This window comes from Somniosus microcephalus, chromosome 9 (genome assembly GCF_052327205.1).
Source record: "Somniosus microcephalus isolate GS21.2 chromosome 9, FLI_Smic_1.0, whole genome shotgun sequence".
Taxonomy (NCBI): Eukaryota; Metazoa; Chordata; class Chondrichthyes; order Squaliformes; family Somniosidae; genus Somniosus; species Somniosus microcephalus.
The window spans coordinates 40,077,197-40,101,935 of NC_140995.1; the positions used below are offsets into that span (position 1 = coordinate 40,077,197).

The 24,739-nt window shown below is 45.9% G+C and overlaps 1 protein-coding gene across 1 annotated transcript in view; it reads right to left on the reverse strand.

The window, feature by feature from the left end:
* The window catches only part of khdrbs2 (KH domain containing, RNA binding, signal transduction associated 2), a 653,481-nt gene that overhangs the window by 558,039 nt on the left and 70,703 nt on the right, over window positions 1–24,739 (reverse strand). Inside the window, exon 3 of the mRNA XM_085998163.1 lies at window positions 20,250–20,366. Within this exon, the coding sequence (XP_085854289.1) occupies window positions 20,250–20,366 (117 nt within the window). The remainder of the gene's footprint in view (window positions 1–20,249; window positions 20,367–24,739) is intronic.

Sequence of the window (24,739 nt, forward strand, 5' to 3'; positions counted from 1 at the left end):
GTTGATGATCAAGCCGTGTTGACTGAGGCGTCTAAAGAGGGTGCGTAAATGGCAGATGTGCTCCTCTTTATTAGGGCTGGCGATGAGGACGGCGTCGAGGTAGATGAATAGAAACTTGAGGTCCCGAAGCACGGAGTCCATCAAGCACGGGAAAGCCTGTGCAGCGTTCTTCAATCCAAACGGCATCCGCAGAAATTCAAACAGGCTGAATGGGGTGATGACTGCAGTTTTCGGGATGTCTTGCGGGTGCACGGGGACCTGGTGGTAACCACGGACAAGGTCGACTTTTGGAAAAATGGTATTTCCCGCCAAATGGGCAGAGAAATCCTGAATATGAGGGATCGGGTACCAATCAGGAGTAGTGGCGTCATTCAGGCATCGGTAGTCGCCGCAAGGCCGCCGCCAGGTTTCGGAACAATGTGGAGAGGCGAAGACCAGGGACTATTCGACCGGCGAATAATCCCTAGCCGCTCCATCATGTCGAGCTCCGCTTTCGCAGCCGCGAGCTTGCCAGGTTTGAGGCGCCGGGCCCGTGCGTAGACCGGGGAGCCAGTGGTGGTGATGTGATGTTCGACACCATGTTTCGTGGCCGTGGAAGAGAAAGTGGGTCTGGTCAGGTCTGGGAAATCTCCGAGGAGGCGAGTGAAGTCATCCGGAGGTGGGAACGCACAGGAGACAGTGCACGACACGGCGTTACTGCGGTGGCACAGGATGGAGTGAAAAGTGGCCGCATTGATTAACCGGCGGTGCCTGACATCCACCAGGAGTACGTTGGCGCACAAAAATTCCGCCCCGAGGATGACTTGAGAGACTTTGGCCGTGATGAAATCCCAGTAAAACCGCTGGCCGCCGAAGCACACCTGGACCCGCCATCTTCTGAAGGTCCGAATGGCCCCGCCATGAGCCACCTCGAGGGAGAGGCCGTGCCCCCCGGCTTGTATATCAAGCTTTGACGCGGGTAGGATGCTACACTGCGCCCCGGTGTCGCAGAGGAAATGTCGACCAGATAGGGAGTCGGTGATGAAGAGGAGTTTTCCCGAATTACCGATTGCCATCGCAGCCGCGGGGCGCTCGTTATAAGCAGTCCTCTTTCGACAGGGTTGCTGTTGTTTTTTTGTTTTGAGCGAAAAGCTGCAGGGTGCGCGGCAGCATCTTGCTTTCGTGCCAAAACGGGCGTGGTAGAAGCACAACCCCGCAGGTTGAGGGGCTGGAGCAGTGTCTGTGGGGGATGGGCGCCTCGTGGCAGCGCAGTACTGCTGTGTCACCGTGAAAATCTTGTCCGCTTCGGCAGCCAGCTCTGCGCAGTCTGTGACTTCCGACCTGGCTAGGGCAGCCTGAACTTGCTCCAGTAGCTGGCTGAGGAATAGCTCCCTGAAGAGGAAGCATTCCGGTTCGGAGCCCAGGAGCGTGAGCATTCGGCTCATGAGCTCGGACGGCTTGGAGTCCCCGAGCCCGGGCATAGCGAGCAGCCGGCGGGTGTGCTCCGACTTCATGAGCCCGACGACCTGTAACAACCGCGCCTTTATCGTTTCATACTTGCGATCTTCTGGTGGATTACCAAGCAGGCTGACGATCCGCGAGGCTGTGGCACTGTCGAGGGCGGAGACCATGTAATAGTAACGGGTTTGATCCGCAACGATGTCCCTGATTGCGAATTGGGCTTCAGCCTGGATGAACCACGCGGCTGGCTGTTGCTCCCAGAACTGTGGTAGCTTCAGAGCAACGGCGTTCGTTTCCATGTTCAGTAACTTCTGCGAAAACCGTTCGCAAAAGTCGGGGTCACCAATGTAGGAATGTCTAGTTCCTATCAAAAGACTGAGGTCCACTCAGGCGATCAAATAAATGAGGTTTAATGAAAACTAACAGAGCTTAACGGATAATTACAGGAGAACATCGAATATAGGTCTAGTCAGTTCGGAGGCTCCACGAGGACTGCTTGGGCGGTCCCGTGGCTGACATCATGACGTCATCACGTTTTTCCCGCCGGTGGGGGATCACATGATGAGCAGCGTGACGTCATCACGTTTACCCGCGCTATTAAAGTGATCACGCTCTGTACATGTAAACAGTGAAAACAAAGATACAGACTCAGGCTGTAGCTAACATATTATTAAAGGGAATTATATACAATTGATCGGAGTCCCTTAGTGGCTCCGCCACAAGGTGATGTATTCCTATCATTAATGTATCATTGCAGTACACCTGCCCAAATATGGATGGACGTATTCAACGTTCCCCCATCACTTCTGGTGGAAAGTGATAGCAGACACCAGAGAGCAGGCCGGTAGCAATAATTCTGCACCACGCTCGCTGCCCCCAATTGCCCTGCTTCAGCCCAATATTTGGTGATAGCAGGGCAAAAATTACAACCCTGGACCTCTGGAATACCTAACAAATCTGCGACTGCATAAAAAATACTCTTATTTCTCCCAATTATCATTAGGCGCCTCGACTTTGAATTTTAAGCTGCCTCATCACAGCACACTTTCAAAGTCTTTATTAGTGTATAATGGCTATCCCTTGGAATATATCACCACAGGCTTTTGAATGAATTTCCTCCGTTAAATAGTTTGGGAAGCTCATTAAACCTCATCTCTTTGAAATGAAGTTGTTTGCATTATTTTAATCGGTATCTATTGAATTGCATTAGACAGCCATCTGGTATCTCGTGTTTCCTGTTTTCAAATGCCAATATACACTTCTAGCTGTTGTTAGGAGGACATGATTTATGTCCTCCAGGGTGTCTTTACTAATAGGTTTCTTTTTTTCTTTTTGGACACCAGTGAGTTACTTTTTAAATACATTTTAAATCTAAAACATTTTTGATTAGAGATAGCTTAGGGCTCACCATCTTTCAAGCTGGGATAGTAAAGGACAGCAGTGTACATGAGTATGTGAGTTGGTAGGATTTGACCTTGCTTTGACAGCACAGATGGAGGCCATTCAGCCCATCGTGCCTGTGCCGGCTCTTTGAAAGATCTAGCCAATTAGTCCCACACCCCCAGTTCTTTCCCCATAGCCCTGCAAATTTTCTCCCCGTCAAGTATTTATCCAATTCCCTTTTGAAAGTTATTACTGAATCTGCTTCCACCTTTTCAGGCAGTGCATTCCAGATCACAACAACTCACTGCGTAAAAAAAATTCTCCTCATCTCCCCTCTGGTTCTTTTGCCAATTCCCTTAAATCTGTGTCTTCTGGTTACCGACCCGCCCAAGAGCGGAAACAGTTTCTCCCCATCTACTCTATCAAAACCGTAAATGGCATAAGTTTTGAGTCAACTGCGCAGCATGAGTGTTTCTTTTAGTTTCACTGCTGAGTCTTCAGAACGGTCAATGACAGTTATTACAAAGTAGTAATCATGGTTACAACTACCTGTCACTGAAGGTGAGACTAAGTGCACGACTACCAATGTGAAAATAAGCCTGAGTCACGTTATCTCAATTTGAGAAAACAGACATAGGTCACATATCCTTCTGGGTGACACACGCTGTGGAGATAACCAATAACCGATCAACAACAACTCGCATTTATGTAGCGACTTTAACGTAGTAAAACATCTAGACCCGACTATTCCAATGCTTTCCTGGCCGGCCTCCCACCTTGCAGCCTCCATAAACTTGAGCTCATTTAAAACTCTGCAGCATCTATCCTAACTCGCACCAACTCCCGTTCACCCATCACCCCCTGTGCTCGCTGACCTACACTGGCTCCCGGTCCAACAATGCCTCGATTTTAAAATTCTCATCCTGGTTTTCAAATCACTCCATGGACTCGCCCCTCCCTATCTCCGTAACCTCCTCCAGCCCTACAACCCTCCAATATCTCTGCGCTCTTCCAATTCTGGCCTCTTGCTCATCCCTGATTTTCATCGTTCCACCATTGGTGGCTGTGCCTTCAGTTGTCTAGGCCCTAAGCTCTGGAATTCCCTTCCTAAACCTCTCTGCCTCTCTTTCCTCCTTTAAGATGCTCCTTAAAACCTACCTCTTTGACCAAGTTGTCCTAATATCCTCTTATGTGGCTCGGTGTCAAATTTTGTTTGATAATCGCTCTTGTAAAACGCCGTGGGACGTCTTACTACATTAAAGGTGCTGTATAACTGCAAGTTGTTGTTGTTGAAATGTAATGCACATAACAAGCCTCACCTTAAGCAGTCCTGACTTAACCAGTCTCAGAATGCAGAATGAAATGCTGAGCTCAAGAAACATCCAGTTTTTAAACCATTGGGCATTGGAAGCATCTGTTCTGGGACATCTCGAACAGTTCCTTATCCAGTCAAATGCAAACAATGGTTTGTACTATAGAATTAGCAAGGAGATGCTAACAGATGGTTTCTTGAGCACACAAATATTACACTTCAAAAAATACAAGAGCCACAATCATCGATTCAAATATATGTATACACAAGTAGCATTTGATTGAAGTCACATGACACAATGTGCAGGAAATTAGCATTTGTGTTTGCTTGGAACAACTCTATACACAGATTTCCAGAATTCACAATGCTTTAGTAATTAGCTGGTTCTTGATACAATGCATTTTACTGTTCATAACCATGCTGCCACTAGCAACTCAAAAGAGTAACCACAGCTGATTTTCACTTCAGCGTCAGCCGTGGCTCAGTGGGTAGCACTCTCGTCACTGTGTAAAAAGGTCGTGGATTCAAGACTCACTCCAGAGATCTGAGCACAAAATCCAGGCTGACACGTCAGTACAATACTGAGAGAGTGCTTCACTGTCGGAGATGCCCTCTTTCAGATGAGACAATAATGGGATAGATGTTAAACCGAGGCCATGTCTGCTCTCTCAGGTGGAGTAAAAGATCCCACGGCACAATTTCGAAGAAGAGCAGGGGAGCTCTCCCTGGAGTCCTTGCCGATATTTATCCCTCAACCAACACCTAAAACAGATTGGGGCAGAAATTCGGGTCGGGGGCTTGCCGCGCGTGCAAGCCCCCGATCTGCACTTACCCGACGCGCCGGCCGTTGAGCTTCAGGGATGCCTGGAATTCCTGTTTTAAAATGTTGACTCCTGGGCGGCGTCTGACGTCACGCCGCCCAGGAGTGCAGCCAGCGCGAAGCCTGGAGCGCGCAGTGCAAGTGAGACACGCCCCTTGAGGTCTCATTTTAAAAGGACACGCCCCCAATGTTTCTCACAAGCTGCAAAGCATTTTTACATGGAGAGCAGCATTTTAAATAGGTTTTTGGTATTTTTAAGCAGCTTTTGGTAACTTTTATAAACTTTTACATTATTTTGAAGAATCTGAAGTAGTTTTAAACAGAATTAAAGCGATTTAAAGACTTTTAAAAGCCCTGAAAGCATTTTTTTCATTCCATTTATTTAATTAGCAACGTCGTCGTCGTACGTGTCTTCACACTGTTCCCTTTGGGGAACTGTATGAAGTGGTGGAAGGATTTCTGGCCGTGATTAACGCTCCTTCCGTGACCGTAACCATCTTTGTACCAGCCATTAGGATGGTTAGTCCTATGGCGGGAGGGTTTTACGGGCTCCCACAACCTATACGAGGGGGGGGGCCACCCACACCCACGGACGCAAATATCCCACTGGATGTCTATCCAGAATTTAGAGCCGGAGCTCCGACTCCACTTGCCGGGACTGTCTGGAGCGGGGTTAGAAACCCTACGCCGTGTGGCCCAGCGGTGGGGATGCTACCGCTACGCCAAAGGCCCACTCAGATTAGCAACGTGAAATGGCTGGAATGAGCACAATTCACGGCATTAAAAGAACTCACAATTGAACTGATGATGACCTCAGCAATCTCCTCAACGAGGTGGAGGCGCAGCGCCTGCTCATCATTGGTAATGAGAAGTCCAAGGCGCCGCAAAAAGGACAGATGATAGCTTGGTCTTTCAAGTGGCAGCATAGGGCTCCAGTCACGGGGAGGGAAAAGGCGCAGGAAACGTATGGGTGTCACCTTTTGCGCGGAGTGGGCCTTTTGCGTAGCGGTAAGCATCCCCGCCGCTGGGCCAGAAGGAGTAGGGTTTCGAGCCCCGCTCCAGACAGTCCCGGCAAGTGGAGTCGGAGCTCCAACTATAAATTCTGGGTGGACATCCAGCGGGATACTTGCGTCCGCGGGTGTGGGTGGCCTCCCCCCCTCAGATGGGTTGCGGGAGCCCGTAAAACCCTCACGCCATAGGACTAACCACCCTAATGGCTGGTATGAAGATGGTTATGGTCACGGAAGGAGCGTTAACGTGGCCAGAAATCCTTCCACCACTTCATACAGTTCCCGAAAGGGAACAGTGTGAGGATACGTACGACGATGACCTCTTGCGCAATGCACCTCCTTGGACCCTCAGTCGCAGATGCGAGGGGGCAAATCGTGCAATTGTTAAATTTTTCATTTTATTGACATGTAAAATGTTGGCCCAGTAATTCCGTTCCAAACGCGTGAGTACGGTCGGGGTACTCACGCGTCTGGCCGGAGGAAATGCCGGTTTTCAGCATGCACAGCGCATGCGGGGAAAACCGGCATTTCCTGTCCTCTGAGCGAAGGGGTTCAGAGGCAGAACGCGTGCGACTGCACAGGCAGCACGTGCGCAGTAAAATTCGCCGGTTTCATTCATGCTTTCAGTGAGGTTAAGTCCTTACAACTTACACATGAAAAAAGCATGAGTAGTTGCTCCAGAGGCTGCGGAGGAAGATATATTTTATCGTGGAGCTTCTGAAAGGCAATATTTTTGTTTGGGAAAGGGAGGAAAGTTATTTTAAGAAATGCTGAGGTAAATTTTAAAGTCTATTTTTGTTTTTTAAAATGGGTTTTCAGTACTGTAGGTAGAAGGAGCAATTGTGGCTATGTGAATTGAATTTGCTGTGTTTATTAAATGTGACAATGACTCCAACATTTTTAAGAAAGAAACTTTTCATCAGTGATATATTCTTTTAAGTAATTATGTATGTATGTCTGTATATATTCCTTTGCGTATATGTATGTATATATTCCTTTACTTATGTGTATGAATGTATGTATTTAATTATGACTTTCAGAGAAAGTAACTTATTGGAAAATCATAATTAAATACATACATTCATACACATAAGTAAAGGAATATTTACATATACGTAAAGGAATATATATGGACATACATACATAATTACTTAAAAGAATATATTACTGATGAACAGTTTATTTCTTAAAAATGTTGGAAATGTTACATTACTCATTTTAGAACAGTCATTTTCACATTTAATAAACACAGCAAATTCAATTCACACAGCCACAATTGCTCCTTCTACCTACAGTACTGAAAACCCATTTAAAAAAAAAATTAAACTTTAAAACTTACCTCATCATTTCTTAAAATAACTTTCCTCCCTTTCCCAAACAAAAATATTGCCTTTCAGAAGCTCCACGATAAAATATATCTTCCTCCGCAGCCTCTGGAGCAACTTTACACATGCTTTTTTCATGTGTAAGTTGTAAGGACTTAACCTCACTGAATCCATGAATGAAATCGACGAAGTTCACTGCGCACGCGCTGTGCCTCTGAACCCCTTCGTTCAGAGGACAGGAAATGCCGGTTTTCTCCGCATGCGCTGTGCATGCTGAAAACCGGCATTTCCTCCGGCCAGACGCGTGAGTACCCCGACCGTACTCACGCGTTTGGAACGGAATTACTAGGCCATTATCTGGTCGTTATTTCATTGCTGTTTGTGGGAGCTTGCTGTGTGTAAATTGGCTGCCGTGTTTCCTACATTACAACAGTGACTACACTTCAAAAGCGCTTCATTAGCTGCAAAGTGCTTTGGGATGACCTGAGGTTGTGAAAGGCACTATAGAAATGTAAGTCTTTCTTTCTTTGAGCTGTCACAGAAAATCAACATATTTGTGACATGTTTTCTATTCATTGAAATTCATCTCAGGATGTGATTAGTTACATCAACAACAGTCTAGTTGCTTTTATTGAATGGTTGATAATCACAGTCAAACCCTTTCCTTTTCATCCTGGTTAACAGACACCCATCCATTATCTACACATTTAAAACCTTTCCTGTACCAAGCATTTTTCCCATTTCAATTTATTTTTCCATTCTTCAGATCGGTTTTAAAATCGTTCAGATCCCTTTGAACTTTATTAGTCTTCCCTGCACTGCACAACTGATCACACAGTCTGGCGTCTTCAGTAAATCTAATATTACTAGAGTTACTTTTCTCCATATCATTTCTGAACAGAGTAAACAGCAAAGGCGCCTTATCACAGACTGCTGAAGAGCACTTACTAATCAGAAAGGGCTTTATCCATTTATCATCACCTTGCTTTCTATTACCGACCCAATTTTCAATCCAGCTGGCTGCTTTGCCATTAATTCTCAGCCTTTATCTTCTTAAAAGCCTTAGATGCAGCACCTTATCAATGCCTTTTGAAAAGTACAAGTATATTCTGTTCACTGGATATTATTCACCCACTAATTCAGTTACTTCCTCAAAGGACTCTAATAAATTTATGAGGCATGACTTAATGCTTTTAAAATCATGCTGACGACCCTTTACTGTGTCTGTGTTGGCCGCATTCAGTGGCCGTAGTCTACAGTCTTGATGCTTCATCTCCTAGGGATAACAGTTCCTATCTACATCCTTTAAGTTAGTCTAGAAAAGTATCTACATTCCCATAGCATTGGGAATAAACCCTTACTTCATGGGGGAAATCGGTAATCAGACAGCTTAGTAAGGTGTTAAAGATTGATGCCAACATTTCTGGTCATTATCACATTGCTGTTTGTGGGACCATGCTGTGTGCAAGTTGGCTGCTGCCTTTCCCTACACTACAACAGTGACTACACTTCAAATAAGTACTTTGTTGGCTGTAAAGCGCTTTGGGACATCCTGAGGTCGTGAAAGATGCTATAGAAATGCAAGTTCTTTCTTTGCATTTAGTTGAACAGTTCCTATCTACACCCTTTAAGCTAGTCTAGAAAAGTATCCTTCCAATTAGGGAATGGGGGGGAGGTGGCATTGCTGTCGTTTTTGATATTTTTAAGAAGTGTACTCCACTCTGTGGGCGAGGGTGACTGGAACAGCTGGGTGAAATATTCATCCTTGTACAAGGACAACAACATTGTTCTAGTGTTCCATTGGCTGGTCGAGCCATGTTTAGAAAACATTCCTCAACCCCTGAGGGCATACAATGCTAATAACATTTCCAAAAGGGAGTATAGAATAAATCAGGTAGAAAGGAAAAGACGTTTAGAATTGAGGATGATGTTCCAAGTCAGTTTGCGGCCAAATGCCATCTTACACAGTATTTTGAATTTCATTAATAAAAAAGAGGATTAACACAACACATTATTGTTAAACAATCATAAACAATAATGGCCCAGACACCGGGAAAACTCCCGTTGTTGTTTTGCTGTGGGATTCTCTATGTCCATCTGAGAGGGCAGAAAGGGTCTCGATTTAGTATCTCATCCAAAATTCAGCGCCTCAGATAATGCAGTACTCTCTCAGTACTGCACTGGAGTGTCAGCCTAGATTTTATGCTCAAGTCTCTGGAGTGGGACTCAGAACCCCCAGCCTTCTGACCCAGAGGCAAGAGCGCTACCTACTGAGCCACGGCTGACACTTCTAATACTACTGGGAGACTGCATCGCCCTCCCTGAGTTACAGTACAGCATCTGTGGAAACAGATCCTAATAATAAAACTTTGAAATTCCAATCGTATTCGCTGTAACGAGAACAGAAAAACATGCAACCAACTGCTGAAAAAACAACTTGAGTAGTGGGTTAGCCTGACAAGTAACATTTTGTTTTCACTTCCCCTTGTGATAAAGCTTTCCCTGGCTCAGCTGCAAGTTCTGTCTCTCCCGAGTGTTCACACATTGATCTGGCATCATTAAGGGATTCGGCACTCTGCAGCTAACAGTAACTATATAATGGAAACTCGTACCATCAAATCAAACAAATCATCCGACCGTTAGATTTACTGCCTGCTTAACCTGATCATTAATTCTGTCCGGGCAATCTCCTTAATGAGAATTATATTAAGACTCTTACAAAGGGTGTGAAGATGATTAAACCCATAATTTGAAAAGTCACATACATGTGCTTCTTCTGGGAGGTTTTAAAGCTTCAATACAAACTGCGTTTTAAACAAAAACTGTTTAAACTGTTTACCATCGCTGCACGTGTCATGCTTTGTTAGAAAAGGCAGAGGATTTAGAAATCTGCTTCCAAGGGGGCTGCTCTTCAGTCCCACGCTCCTGACCTTTGGCCACCTGGTGCGGAGGGGAGCGGGCAAGTCAGAGGGCCTCCTCGTGGGACTACTCCTGGGCCTGGCCAAGGTGGGTGGCCAGTCAGCGCGCGGTCGAGGGGGTCGTTCGGCCCGACTGCCTGCCTCTCTTCCACAGCTATGTTCATACCTGGGTGTCCTTGGAGAGGGAGCACGCTGTGTCTGCCTTCCGCTTGAGTCCTTCCACGACCGGTGGGCTCCGGAGGGACTGGAGTGCTTCATCGACACCCAGAGCCGAATTTTAATTAAATTTGACAAGTTTCCTTTAAATTTGGTTTAATTTACAGTTAGATGTTGGTGCCCTTACGGAATGAGCAAAAAAGGTGAAATCTGTTTCCATAGTAACTCATCATGTTCAGGTGTCTGACCTGGGGGATTGGGGGGGGGTCTATAATAATTACCAATAATTAGTTCCTGTCCATGAGTAGGGCCCAATCACCCCCAGCTCACTTCAGTTGTAGGATTGGAGTTTGGACTTGGTGGTCAAGGTGGAGATAAAGATAAATATAAAAAGGGAAAGCGAGAGAGGGAAAGGCAAAGAAAACGAAAAAGAGAAAGATCAATAGGTTGGCGGTGGAGCCCCCAACTCACTTTCTCTCCTCACCTTTGCAGCCTGCTTCATGATATAAACTAACTGCTGTGCAGAACCAAGCCCAGGATGCTAACCAGGGCAAAGAATTGGCCAATATTGGGTCCTCAGATGCCGCAGTTGCCAAAGGCTGTGTGTAACGGAGCTATACAGACCAAATAAGATGCCCAGTTCAATTCGCTGATCTGAGTTGGCACTTGGCAGTATAGAATCATAGAATCTTACAGCACAGAAGGAGGCCACTCGGCCCATCGTGCCTGTGTTGGCTTTTTGAAAGAGCTCTCCAATTAGTCCCACTGCCCTGCTCTTTCCCCATAGCCTTGCAAATTTTTCCTTTTCCAGTCTTTATCCAATTCGCTTTTGAAAGTTATTATTGAATCTGCTATCTGAATTCCACCACCATTTCAGGCAGTGCATTCCAGATCGTAACAACTCGCTGCGTAAAATAAAAAATGGCCTCATCTTCCCTCTGGTTCATTTGCCAATTTGCTTAAATCTCAGTCCTCTGGTTACCAACCCTCCTGCCAGTGGAAACAGTTTCTCCCTATCAAACCCCTGCATAATTATTGCTCTAAGGGGAACAAGCCCAGTTTCTCTAGTCTCTCCACATAACTGAAGTCCCTCATCCCTGGAACCATTCTAGTTAATCTACCCTGCACCCTCTCCAAGGCCTTGACATCCTTCCTAAAGTGTGATGGCAGTAGGGTCACTAAGAACGGTCCACGGTTCCTGTTCACTATCCAGTGATCCTTGCTGGAACTTGCGCGTACCTGGAAGTCACGTGAGGATAATGCAGGCTGTAAAAGTAATTGCCTTGGTTAGCAAAATTAGGTTTGGTCCATTTATTATATAAAGCAGACTTCAGGAAAGAGGAGGCAAACTGACACGTGGGCTCCTCTCTTTCTGCTGCCAACCTGTTTATGGTAAAAATAAAATGTTATTTTAAAGTGTCTCACGCAGGTATAGTTTTGAAATTCTTCCAAGGCAGCTGTGCTTTTTTTTAAAGTTGCTGTAATATCCCAAAATAGCTCAGGAATTACATTGAGTTTTCAGCATAGAAAGAGGCCATTCATCCCAACTGGTCCATGCGGGCGTTTATGCTCCACCCGAGCCTCCTCCCACCCTACTTCATCTCACCCTATCACCATATCCTTCTATTCCTTTCCCCCTCATGTGCTCACCTTAACAACTCCTTGTGGTAGCGAGTTCCACATTCTCACCACTCTCTGGATAAAGAGGTTTCTCCCGAATTCCTTATTGAATTTATTAGTGACTATCTTATATCTATGACCTCCAGTACAAGTGAGTGGTACTTTACTTCTTGAAATGAGGGGAGCGGAGGTACTTTAACTATTCAGCCTGGTGAAACATAGGAACAGGAGTTGGCCATTCAGCCCCTCGAGCCTGTTCCGCCCTTCAAATCGATGAGGCGGTGGGCACCATGTTCATTTGTCTCCTTTACCCTGGGTGCCAAGGGCGTTTGTACTGACCTTGCTGGGAGCAGTGGCACTGCCATCAGAAGAATGGCTAGGAACCACCAGCATTGGTGGCGGTTTCAGCCAATGGGGTCATTTTGACTTTGTGCAATACTGTAAAACGGGTGATAGCGAATCGGCAGCCCCTTTTATATCTCTCCCGATTGACTTCAATGGAAATTAAAATCGGGAGAGACGTAAAACGGTTCGCTATTGTCCATTTTATACAACTGCACAAAGTCAAAATGACCCCCAATGGCTTCTAGCCCACCAAACGTTTTATATTGCGAGTTTGTTGCAGACTTCAGGAGTGCTGTTAGTGACACACCTCCGAACGTCCCAAAGTGATTCACAGCCAATGAAGTACAGTCATCTGTTGTAATGTAGGAAATGTGACAGCCAATTTGCATACAGCAAGCTCCCACAAACAGCAATGTGATAGTGACCAGATAATTTGTTTTTTTTAGTGATGTTGATTGAGGGATACATATTGGCTAGGACAACTCTCCTTTGAAATAGTGCCATGGGATCTTTTACCTCCACCTGAGAGAGCAGACGCAGCTTCGCTTTAACGTCTCATCCGAAAGACGGCACCTCCGACAGTTCAGCACTCCCTCAGTACTGCACTGGAGTGTCAACCTAGACTTTTTGTGCTCAAGTCTCTGGAGTGGGACTATGAACCCACAACCTTCTGACTCAGAGGTGAGAGTGCTACCCACTGAGCCACAGCTCGCACTTAATTGTGTGGCACAATAGAGCTGACTGTGTAAGCACCGGAGGAGAAGCCATTGAGGAAGATATGTTACCTACCTTGGGACAGGTAATGGAACCATGTGAGGGAGGTGCCATGGAGGTGGACCACAGGTGAGAAGTGGTGGAGAAGGATGGCATAGGTAACCATGTCAAGGAAGACGAGAGATATGCACCATGATTCCAGTCACATAGGATACCTTTGGTGACCTTGACCAGGATTGGTTTCAGGTACTGTGGTAAAGCAGAAAACCAGACAGAAAGGATTGGAATGGGGAATGGTGAGGGAGGTGGACGGGGAGTAAGGTGCCAGTGGCAGATTGGAGCAGCTCAGAGAGACTGGAGATGGGGTGGTAACTGAGGCCAAGGAAGGGTTGAGGATTGGCTTTTTAAAGAAAGGCATGCTGGTAACAGTCTTCTGGGGTGGAGGTGTGGGAACAGTACGAGAGGAAAGGAAAGGTGATGGCAGTGTGCATTGGGCTGAGGAGCAAAGAGGAAGGAAATTTTGTCGATAATGTTTCATGAATTTTTCAGAGTGAAAGCATACAGAGCAGTTAGAGAGCTGATTGTGTCCCAACAGATCCAAGAATACAAGCCTGACTTCTTGTTATTAATAGATGCAAGAAATCAGTCTTTGCATCTACATTGGTTAATGTTCCCTATTGCAAAAAAGAACAGGGTGTTACAGTGACAACACAATCTTGCCGCAGATGTGTCTAAATAAGGTTTGCTCTTGGCATTGTTGCCATGTGAACTGCTCAGTTCTTTTATTGCTTCATAACTTGCAGCATCCATTCCCCAGCCTCCAAACGAGTGCACCAGAGAGGAGGTAGAAATGGGTTGATCCTAGCAGTTCTCTGAAAACGTAAGTCCAGTACCACACACTAATTTGTTTTCCCTGTCAGGTGTAGAGGTGAAATGTGTTGTGATTGCAGGTTACACCAGCATTCTCATGTTATGAATTTTCAGCAATAGCAAAAGGCCCTAAGATCCAACAAGCCCACTTCCTACTGATGTTCCCACCATTTTTTAAGGTAATTGGCAAAAGAACAGGGGGGAGGGGGCAGAAATGAGGAGAATTATTTTTACGCTGCGAGTTGTTGTGATCTGGAATGCACTGCCTGCCAATGAGGTGGAAGCAAATTCAATAATAACTTTCAAACAGGAATTGGATATATACTTGAAAAGGAAAGATTTACAGGGTTATGGGGAAAGGGCAGGGGAATTAAACGAATTGGAGAGCTCTTTCAAAGAGCCGGCATAGGCACGATGGGCTGAATGGCCTCCTTCTGTGCTGTATCAATCTATTATTCTATGGGGGAGAAATTCGGTATCACCCTGTTTGGGGGCGGTAACTTTTGAAAGCTGGGAAACTTAGCGCCAGGCGCTAATGATTTCCAGCTTTTTCTAAATTCAGTGTTTTGCTCTTCAGGAAGGAAGTGGAACACTAAATCAAGCAGCCCACTTCCTTCCTGGAGCGCTAAAGGACGCAGGCGGGGCGGTAGTGTTGCAGCGCTGCACAATGTCCCGTGCAGCACTGTCTCGTTCTGAGGCTGCTTCCCTCCCTTAAAGGGAAGGGCCACCGCTGCAGGCTCTGCATTGGGACCAGTTAGCTGGTCCCCGACAGAAGCCGCAATCCGGCCCGATCAGCCCCATGCGCTCAGCAGAGTGCCGGGCTGATCGATCGCGGCCCAGGAGAATTGAAAAAAATTGAAAAAAGCATTTTAGAAATTTTCCTACTTACCTCGGCAAACTCCCCTTTAACTTCCGCCCCCGAAGCACCCGGCCTCCCGAACAACGCCTCCTGCTGCTGCCGGTGTTTTCACCCGCCGATGCTGCAGGGGGCGGAACCGAAGTTCAGGTCCGGGGCGATGTGCACGGCAATGACGTCACAATCTCTGGGCGCAGGAGATCATGGCGCAAAGTGTTACCGCCGCTGCAAAACTCCCAGCCAAGTTAGTGGGAGCCGTTCATCTTGCCCGGGCAGTAAGTCATTAGCATCCCGTTATCACCCCCTGGGGGCGCTATTGGGAGGAGCCAAACCACTGAATTTCTTCCCCAGAGTCCCTTACTCTCTCTCTGTAAAATTGCATTTAATTATGTCGCGAATCTATTTGCCTCGATTCATTTTGTCAATTCCCTTCATAATCTTGAAAACCTCAATGTTTCCTCTTTTCCAAAGGAAGCAAGGCAAACTCCCTTAATCTTTGTGCAGTTGTTTCAAGGAGTTCGACGCTGTAATTGGGGAATATACCCTATTAACTCTCTACTTTTTCTCAGGATAAGGGGTCGGCCATTTAGGACTGAGATGAGGAGAAATGTCTTCGCTCAGAGGGTTGTGAATCTTTGGAATTCTCTACCCCAGAGGGCTGTGGATGCTCAGTCATTGAATATATTCAGGATGAGAGCGATAGATTTCTGGACACTAGTGGAATCAAGGGTTATGGGGGATACGGCGGGAAACTTGAGTTGAGGTCGAAGATCAGCCATAATCTTATTGAATGGCAGAGCAAGCTTGAGGGGCCATATGGCCTACTCCTGCTCCTATTTCTTATGTTCTTATTTCACACCACCTTGCAAGTTTTAAGCAGGCTCCCCGTCCTTCGTAGGTTTAACGTCTCATCCGAAAGACGGCATCTCCGACAGTGCAGCACTTGCACTGGGAGTGTCAGCCTGAATTACATGCTCATGTCTCTGGATTGGGACGTGAACCCACAACCTCTGACTCAAAGGCGAGAGTGATACCACTGATCCATGGGTGACACAGATAGAGTGGCATGTTAAATCATTAGAGTGAAGCTTGTGTTCTCTAGCAATCTCATGTGATTACCGAATCGCCTTTAACTTACTCCCCTGATGCACATTACGCTGTATGAAATTCTAACGTACACAAACATTCTAAACTTTGTGAAAGTATTTTTGTGTCTCAGAATTGCTCCGGAATATTAGCACAGTGTCAAACGAGATCCGGTGAAAACTATTACAAGGATGTCTTCATGATTCGGAGCTGCCAGCAGGGAGCAGCGTTCATAGATATCTTAGCTTGGGAGATCACAGCCGTGATTTCCTGAGCTGCAGTTTGTGCTGACGGCACTTCCCACTGGGAACACCGGACTGCTGAATCACTCCTTATACTCTGCTGTGAAATAACTATTACAGATTTTGTTGTGTATGTAATATGTGTGCTACTTTGAACCTATGGACAGGACTGCACTACTTACTTGTAGGGCGTAGTGATATGCAGTACCACTCCTGGCCATAGGGGTATAAATAGTACTGTGGGTACTGATCTCCCCTCAGTTCCCGCCTGTGGGCACGAAGTAAAGACCTACGTATAGTCCCTACCTCCAACCAGTAAAGACCTGTTTTATTGTTACTGATTAAGTCTGAGTATTAATTACTTGAACAACTCACAGATTTAACACTGGCGACGAGTCTGATTCGGACCCTGCGGCAGTCACTCCACGGCAGCTTCGTCCACAGCCAGGACGTTGCAGAGAGGTTTCCACCCTCTCCACCCCACTGGAAGACATCCTGACCTCGGAGCCTCCATCGGCGACCGTCAGCTTCTTCTCCAGCTTGGTGGTGGGTAAGCCGTTGTCTGAGTCGGGCAGCGACGCGACAGGCAGTCGACCGCGTTGGCCGCACGAACGGGGCTGGGGGAGCTGGAGGAATAGGGCGCGAGAGCCGCTTCGAGCGGGAGGCGTTTCAACAGAGCGATCGCATCTCCTGATAAGAGCCGAGAGCCGCTTCGCGATCCAGCGATCACATCCGCTGATAAGGGCCGCACTCGGGCGATCGCGGCGAAGATAAGGGCCGCACTCGGGGGCTGAAGGGAGACGGCGTCAGGGGACGGGTGAAGACCGCCAAGCGCGGGAAAACCGCCATTTTGTGGGCGGAGGACGACGGCAAGAGCGGGAAGCTGCCATCTTTGATAACAAGTAAAGAAAATAAAATCTGAGAAATTGCAAATCTACAATGCCTAAACACGGGAATATTAGCACCTTTGATAGTGACCTCGAAGATTGGGCCATATATGTTGAAAGAGTAAAAAATTATTGTAAGGCCAATAAAATTCGTGACCAAGATAAAGCTCTAACATTATTAAATTTAATGGGTGCGAAGACATACGGGCAATTGAAACACCTGTTATCACCAGATGAACCGGCGGATAAGACGTTCGATGAGATTGTTACTGTCCTGAAAGATCATCTAAACCCCACGCCGCTGATGCTAGCGGAACGATTTAAATTTTACGACAGAAGGCAGCTACAGCATGAAAGCAATGCTGATTATTTGCTGGAATTGCGTAAATTAGCGAAATATTGCCAGTTTGGAACGGGACTGACAGAGGCACTTCGAGACAAATTTGTGTGTGGTTTATTTAAACAGGATACACAAAAGCGACTGCTAGAGGAGAATGAGCTGACGCTTGAGAAGGCGGTCACTATGGCAGCAGCACACGAAGCCGCAGCGAGAGGCACGGCAGTAATGCAGCTACGGTCACCGGAGCTCAGTGCACACAAATTGGGTGTGAGTTCTGGCAAATGTTATCGTTGTGGAAAGACAACGCATGATCAGAACCAGTGTTGGTTTAAAAACCAAGAATGTAGAACTTGTGGTAGGCTTGGACATATAGCTAGAGTATGCAGGTCAGGGAAGAAGACCAGCAACAAGAAGTCACCGCAAGGAAAATACGCAAAGGTACACAAGGTGACCGAACAGGAGTCCGATTCAGACGCTAGCAGTAATGAACTGGCTAGCTTAAGCTGTAATGAACTGGCTAGCTTAAGAGTACTCAACGCTGGTAAGGGTGCAGACCTCCAGACAATTTGGGTCACTCTTCAGATAGAAGGAGTCCAAGTAAAACTGGAATTGGACACTGGATCGGCATTGACGGTCATAAATAAGAAAGATTACGGAAAGTTATTCCAACATATTCCCCTACAGGATACGGGGATTATATTGGAAACATACACGGGGCAAAGAGTGTACCCCATCGGGAAAATAAAGGTTGCAGTGGTCCACAAGGGCGAAGACAGTCAAATAATGGACTTATATGTGATATCTGAAGGAGGTCCTCCACTACTAGGACGGGAGTGGATTAGGGAAATGAATATGGACTGGCATTTCCTACAAACAATAACGAGTGAGAACTCGGTGAAGATAGTCGGCCCAGACTCTGGAACGGATGATGGTAAGCCCAACTCAGGTGCAAAAGACAAAGTTTCAGCACAGAATTCCACTGAGCAACAACAACATAGTTTAACTGTGGATTCTGAGTCTGGCAAGTCTACTGATGTGCCCATTTCTGAGGGACACCGGGCTCGAACTCAACTCCATTTCAAACTACAACAGCAATTAGAACAAATGCTTCGCCGTTTTGAGCAAGAGTTGAATGCAACGAAAGAGTTCTTTGATATAGAGTTGGAGAATCTGGAAAGACAACAGAAGCAGCTGATGGAGAAAATGGAGCAGGAGCACACAAAACGTCTGATGTCAGAGGAGTTAACGGTCAGCCAACTCCTGCATATGCTGAAGGACAGGACTCTGAAATGGGAAAAACTTGAACACGAACTTCAATATTCAAACGAAAGGGGTTCGGAGCTCTCAAAGGTTATTGGAAGAGCTGAGGTGGCAACACAGACTTCAACAGAGCAGCCCTTGGATGCCAAAAGTACGCTGACTCACGTCAACGTAGAACAACAGACCGCTGAAACAGCTGCTCCGGTAGACGGATTGAATAATCCGATCAATCAATCTCCAAAAGAAGTTGAAGTAGTAAAATCTCAAATGAGGTCATTAGTAAACGACTTGCTGAAAGCCCAGAAAAAGCTGGATGAAGAGGTACGCATGAAGAAGTCTCTTCAGGAAAGATGTCTGGACTTGGAACAAAAGCTGGCTAACGCCCAGCTGGGTATGGAGGAAATAGAAGACCCTCTCGCTGGCCTAGATCAGGACGACACCGAATATTACTATGTCCTGTCCTGCCCAACTTGTAACTTCGACTCCCACCATACAGAAATCATGGAGGAGCACCGAAAGTCTACGGAACATCGGGAGAAGGTGGCTCTACTACGGAAAAAGGAGGAAGAGAAGGAGGAACTGCGCATGCAGCTGGCAGCTGACAGTGGAGCCCAGAGAGTCTCCAAGAAGCAGAAAAGGAAAAGTCGAAACAGAAGATGACCCATCTGAACCATTATTACCTCCACCAGATCACACACGTGGTCCCTCCGAACGGAGCCAATTCAGTTCGGAAGTTCAAACTGTTAAATCCATGGAAGGACTATTGAATGAGTCACTCCAGCAACGTGAACCGACTCCACCACAGAGATTGAATCTGTGAACTGTTTTCCGCAGAGACTGAATCTGTGATCTGTTTTGACATGAAGTTATCTATGTTATTCTGTTATGTAAACCTGAAGTTATATATGTATATATGTTATTACATTATGTTAAATGGGGAGATGACTGTAAAGCTAGGAAGGGAGGAATGTTGTGTATGTAATATGTGTGCTACTTTGAACCTATGGACAGGACTGCACTACTTACTTGTAGGGCGTAGTGATACGCAGTACCACTCCTGGCCATAGGGGTATAAATAGTACTGTGGGTACTGATCTCCCCTCAGTTCCCGCCTGTGGGCATGAAGTAAAGACCTACGTATAGTCCCTACCTCCAACCAGTAAAGACCTGTTTTATTGTTACTGATTAAGTCTGAGTATTAATTACTTGAACAACTCACAGATTTAACAGATTTAACCAAAACCTAATTTCTGAAGTCGTACAAAAACATCCCATTGGATACATAATCGTGAAGAATTACACTGCTGAATTTCAATTATTAAACAGAACCGAAGGCTGATTCTTTTTTTCTTAAACTGGAGTCACTTTATAAAATGTTTTTAAACGGTGTTAAACAAATGCGTAATGACTCCCTTTCGTTTCCGAGTCATTTTTGACTTCTTAGCTACTCAACATCAGAATGGCGAGATCATTATCAGAATAAAACTTTTATTCAAATACAGAATGTTTTCCCCTGGATGTTATAACAATTTTTTCTACGTGCTCCTAATTGAACCTGAGAAAATCTTAACATGACAGAAAACTGGTGTATTTTGGAAACTGATGGTCACATTCACAAGGTTAAAAACATCCATCACTATTAGTTACTATCCTAGATGTCCTTACCTTGGCTTTGTCCCTCATTGATCCTTTGCCCAAGATCGACATTTTTGCGCCCGTTTCTTCTTGTAACCGCTTGAGTGAGTTTCCTCGTGGTCCGAGCAATTTCCCCACAAAATTGAACTATGAAGAGAGAAAAAGTCTGGTTGAAAAGTCTGTTTTCACACAATGAAAGGTCTTCACTTCAAAACTCAAAGTGATTTGAGCAGCAGCTTACACTGTCTACAAATCTAGCTACATTCACTATAGTTTTTATTTATTTATTCATTCTCGGGATGTGGGCGTCACTGGCAAGGCTGGCATTTATTGCCCATCCCAAGTTGTCTTTCAGGATGTGGTGGTGAGCCACCTTCTTGAACCGTTGCAGTCCGTGTGGCGAAGGTGCTTCCACAGGGAGTTCCGATTGATGTTTACCATTTTACTGCAGTGGGTGGAGCTAATAATATTTCCTATTTTCATTGCCTATCCCCCACCCCCAAGAGAGCGACTCTCAGACAAGGCTACCTTTCCACATGCTTTGGCTCTCCTCTGGTGCCTTCATGTGAAGGCCCCCCCATGACTGTTGGCAGGCTTTGATCAACCATGGGGAGCATCACAGTTGCGGTCAATTTCTTGCCTGGCGCTTAATAAACTTTCCAGCAGAAGTCACTTGGGAAGCAATTAGATGGTGGGATCTCTGGTTGATTTCCTCTCCCCATCTCCTTAGCCCAGGGTCACTGAGATCCATTGTAAAATCTTTACTGCTTCCCAGACAGAGACCAGTTAAGTCAACACAGACCAGACATCAAAACGGGGATCTTCTACCTTGGCAATCTCAGTGCTACATCTCTCAGCACATTTACTCACTGAGCATTGGGTAACTTGTAAGAGTTATCAGTGAGACAGTTTCTGACCCTGTTTTCTTCTGAGAAAAATCCAAGTTATATCTGCCCTGATGTTTCAGCCCCTTGCCTACTGTGGTCAAGAGGTCAGATGTTTGACCTGCTTCCTGGCCTCTACCAGTGATCAAAGTTCCCTCTAAGCTGCGCAGCATAGGACTGGCTTTTCCAGTGTGAAATTTCGTGCATGCACAAAGCTTTGAATGGGCCGCGCAGCCCATTAAAGGGACCGCGCATCCAAATTTAAAATTAGGGGGAACATTGCCAGTGATGTTCTGAATTGGCTGCTGGTGTGCATGTGACAGTGACCTGGGGACAACTCTCCCTCTCCCTTTTATTTTTCCTTCCTTAGTGGGAAAGCACTTGACTGACATACAATCATACAACAGTGCAAAAGAATCATTTGAGACATAACGTGGTAAGTGTAAAGAAAGAAAGAACTTGGATTTATAGTTTTATCTGTGATAATGATCAAATATTCTGTTTTTAGTAATGTTGGTTGAAGGATAAAAATTGGCCAGGACACTGGGAAGAACTCTTCGAAATAGTGCCATGGGATCGTTTACATCCACCTGAGAGAGCAGACAAGACCTTGGTTTACCATCTCATCCGAATGACAGTGCAGCATTCCCTCAGTATAAATTAATGCCGTCCATTACAATCTGGCCAAGTGCCATCCATTACAATCTGGCTGGGTACCGTCCATTACAATCTGGCTGGGTGCTGTCCCATTACAATCTAGCTGGGTGCCCATTACAATCTGCGGCCAAGCCCTCACAGGCTCGGGTACCCAGAGGTCACCGGCCATGAGCATCTCAAAGGTCACAACATGAGGAACAGCTGCCTTCCTCTCCTAGGTGTTGCTGAGCTCTATCTGTCTCTACCTCTCTTTAATGCTGAGTCACAGTACACGTCAAAATGCTGGCAAATGCACCAACAAAGGGTTAAAATTTCCTGGGAAACGTGCCTTCCCCATGAAATACATTTCACATCTACAAAGCTCACTTTCCCCCTTAAAATTTTCTACCACTGCAAAAATTATGTTTCTGCACTTCACTTTCCCCAGACAACACAACGGATGGAATATTGGGTCCAGCTGCAGTAGAGGTCACAAGAAGTTAATGTCCCACTGCACTCCCATTGTAGCTATTTCTTTCTCAATGTCATACAACAGGCCATTTGGTTACAGTTTTCCCCCAAACACAACCTGAATTGTGGAATGTGATCCCTTAGGCTTTAATCAGGGCTGTATGCTGTATTAGCTGTATGCCGTCTTTTGAATTGTTAGCTTCCTACGGGCCATGTCAGCTATTTTGAAACCATCCATCAGCTTCTCCAAGTTTCGTGGGTTGGCATGTGTGGATCATTTAAAAGGGAATTGGATAACTATTCTAAAAGGAAGAGTTTTGGATCCAAAATTGGCTCAGAAGTAGGAAGTAGGAAGCAAAGGGTTGTGGTCCGACGGGTGTTTTTGTGACTGGAAGGCTGATTCCAGTGGGGTTCCACAGGGCTCAGTATAAGGTCCTTTGCTTTTTGCGATATATATCAATGATTTAGACTTGAATGTAGGGGGTATGATTAAGAAGTTTGCAGATGATACAAAAATTGGCCGTGCGATAATGAAGAAGAAAGCTGCAGACTGCAGGAAGATATCAATGGACTGGTCAGGTGGGTAGAACAGTGGCAAATGGAATTCAATCTGGACAAGTGCGAGGTAATGCATTTAGGGAGGGCTAACAAGGCAAGGGAATACACTAAAAATGGTAGGACACTGATAAGTGCAAAGGGACAGACGGACCTTGGAGTGCTTGTCCACAGATTCCTGAAGGTAGCAGGACAGGTAGATAAGGTGGTTAAGAAGGCATACTTGCCTTTATTAGCTGAGGCATAGAATATAAGAGCAGGGAGGTTATGCTTGAACTGTATAAAATACTAGTTAGGCCGCAGCTAGAATACTGCGTGCAGTTCTGGTCACCACATTACAGGAAGGACGTGATTGCGCTAGAGAGGGTACAGAAGAGATTTACGAGGATGTTGCCTGGACTGTAGAATTTTAGCTATGAGGAAAGATTGGATAGGCTGGGGGTTGTTTTCTTTGGAACGGAGGAGGCTGAGGGGAGGCCTTATTGAGGTGTATAAAATTATGAGGGGCCTAGATAAAGTGGATAGGAAGGAACTGTTTCCCTTGGCAGAGGGATCAACAACCAGGGGGCACAGATTTAAAGCAAAAGGTAGGAGGTTTAGAGGGGATTTGAGGGGGTCTGGGTGGTGGGGGTCTGGAACTCACTGCCTAAAAGGGTGGTAGAGGCAGAAACTCTCACCACATTCGAAAAGAACTTGGATGTGCACTTGAAGTAAACTACAAGGCTACGGACCAGGAGCTGGCAAGTGGGATTAGGCTGGATAGCTCTTTGTCGACCGGTGTGGACACGACGGGCCTAATGGCCTCCTTCCGTGCTGTAAATTTCTATGATTCTATGATAAACGGTTAGAGGAAAGTGTGATCAGAGTGCACAGCTCCAATTGAGGAGCCAGGGCTGGCACAGGTGTGATGAGGTCCTTCTGTGTTGTCATTTCTGTGATTGTGCGAACGGCACCACTAAGATCAGGAACTCGGTGAGGTGGGGGAATTGAACTCGTATCTGCGAGGAGCAGATCGATGTTTCCACGCACTTCACATCGTACCAGTCTTTCTGTCTCCAAGTTCAGTTCATCCGATGTCAGGAATAATGTGTGGATCTGACAAGTTAAGAGTATTATTGATGCACCAGAAATGGTCCGAGTAGTGCTGTAGGCAGAAAAGAAACCATCGCAAACCAACTCTTAAAATAAGTCCCCACACACACGCTGCAAGATTGCAACAACGTAGTCAATTAAATCAATTCTGCTCATCCACTGTGATGCCTTAGGAAAGATTGTTTTACTGAATAGAAAGAGAAGTTGGTCTTTATTTTAAAACCAGTAATGCAACTGGAATATTATTTTAGCTGTCTGTACCTGTCAGTTTAAGCATTTCATTAACACAATATTGGGCTGGATTTTGCTGGAGCGGGGAATCTCTTGGCGTGCCTCATTAGTTAGACTTTTTCCTGCTGCTGTTAGCTCAAATATTTTTGTGCTTGTAGCGTGAGCTGATAATGGTGTGGCGAGGGCAAGGGAGCATCTGGGACTTCAGTGGAGGGGTCGGGTGGGGGGGAAGGATTTTATGGTGGCACCTTGTTGTAATGTTAAGTGGGCCTGCAAATCCATCCCAACTGGTTTCATTTAAAAAAAAAATGTTGGCCAGTTTCCCATTAGAACACTTTCCTGACGGCAAATCAATCATCAATTGCTTTTGGGAAGTCAGCATTTAAAATGTTAAATCACCCTCAAGGCCCTTAGCAGTGCTGGACACCAGGAACACACAGGTGTGTTGCTAGGGCCCAACTAACAAGGAAAAATGTATTTCCCTCATTAGCGTGACATCATGTTTGCCCATATGTTCAAGAAATTTTGACAGGTGAAATAATCAACAGACTGTGTATCATGAAACCTTTGTCACTCCTAGTAACCTTGAGCTCATCAAAAACTCTGTTGCCCCTATTCTAACCCGCACCTAATCCCGTTCACCCAACAATC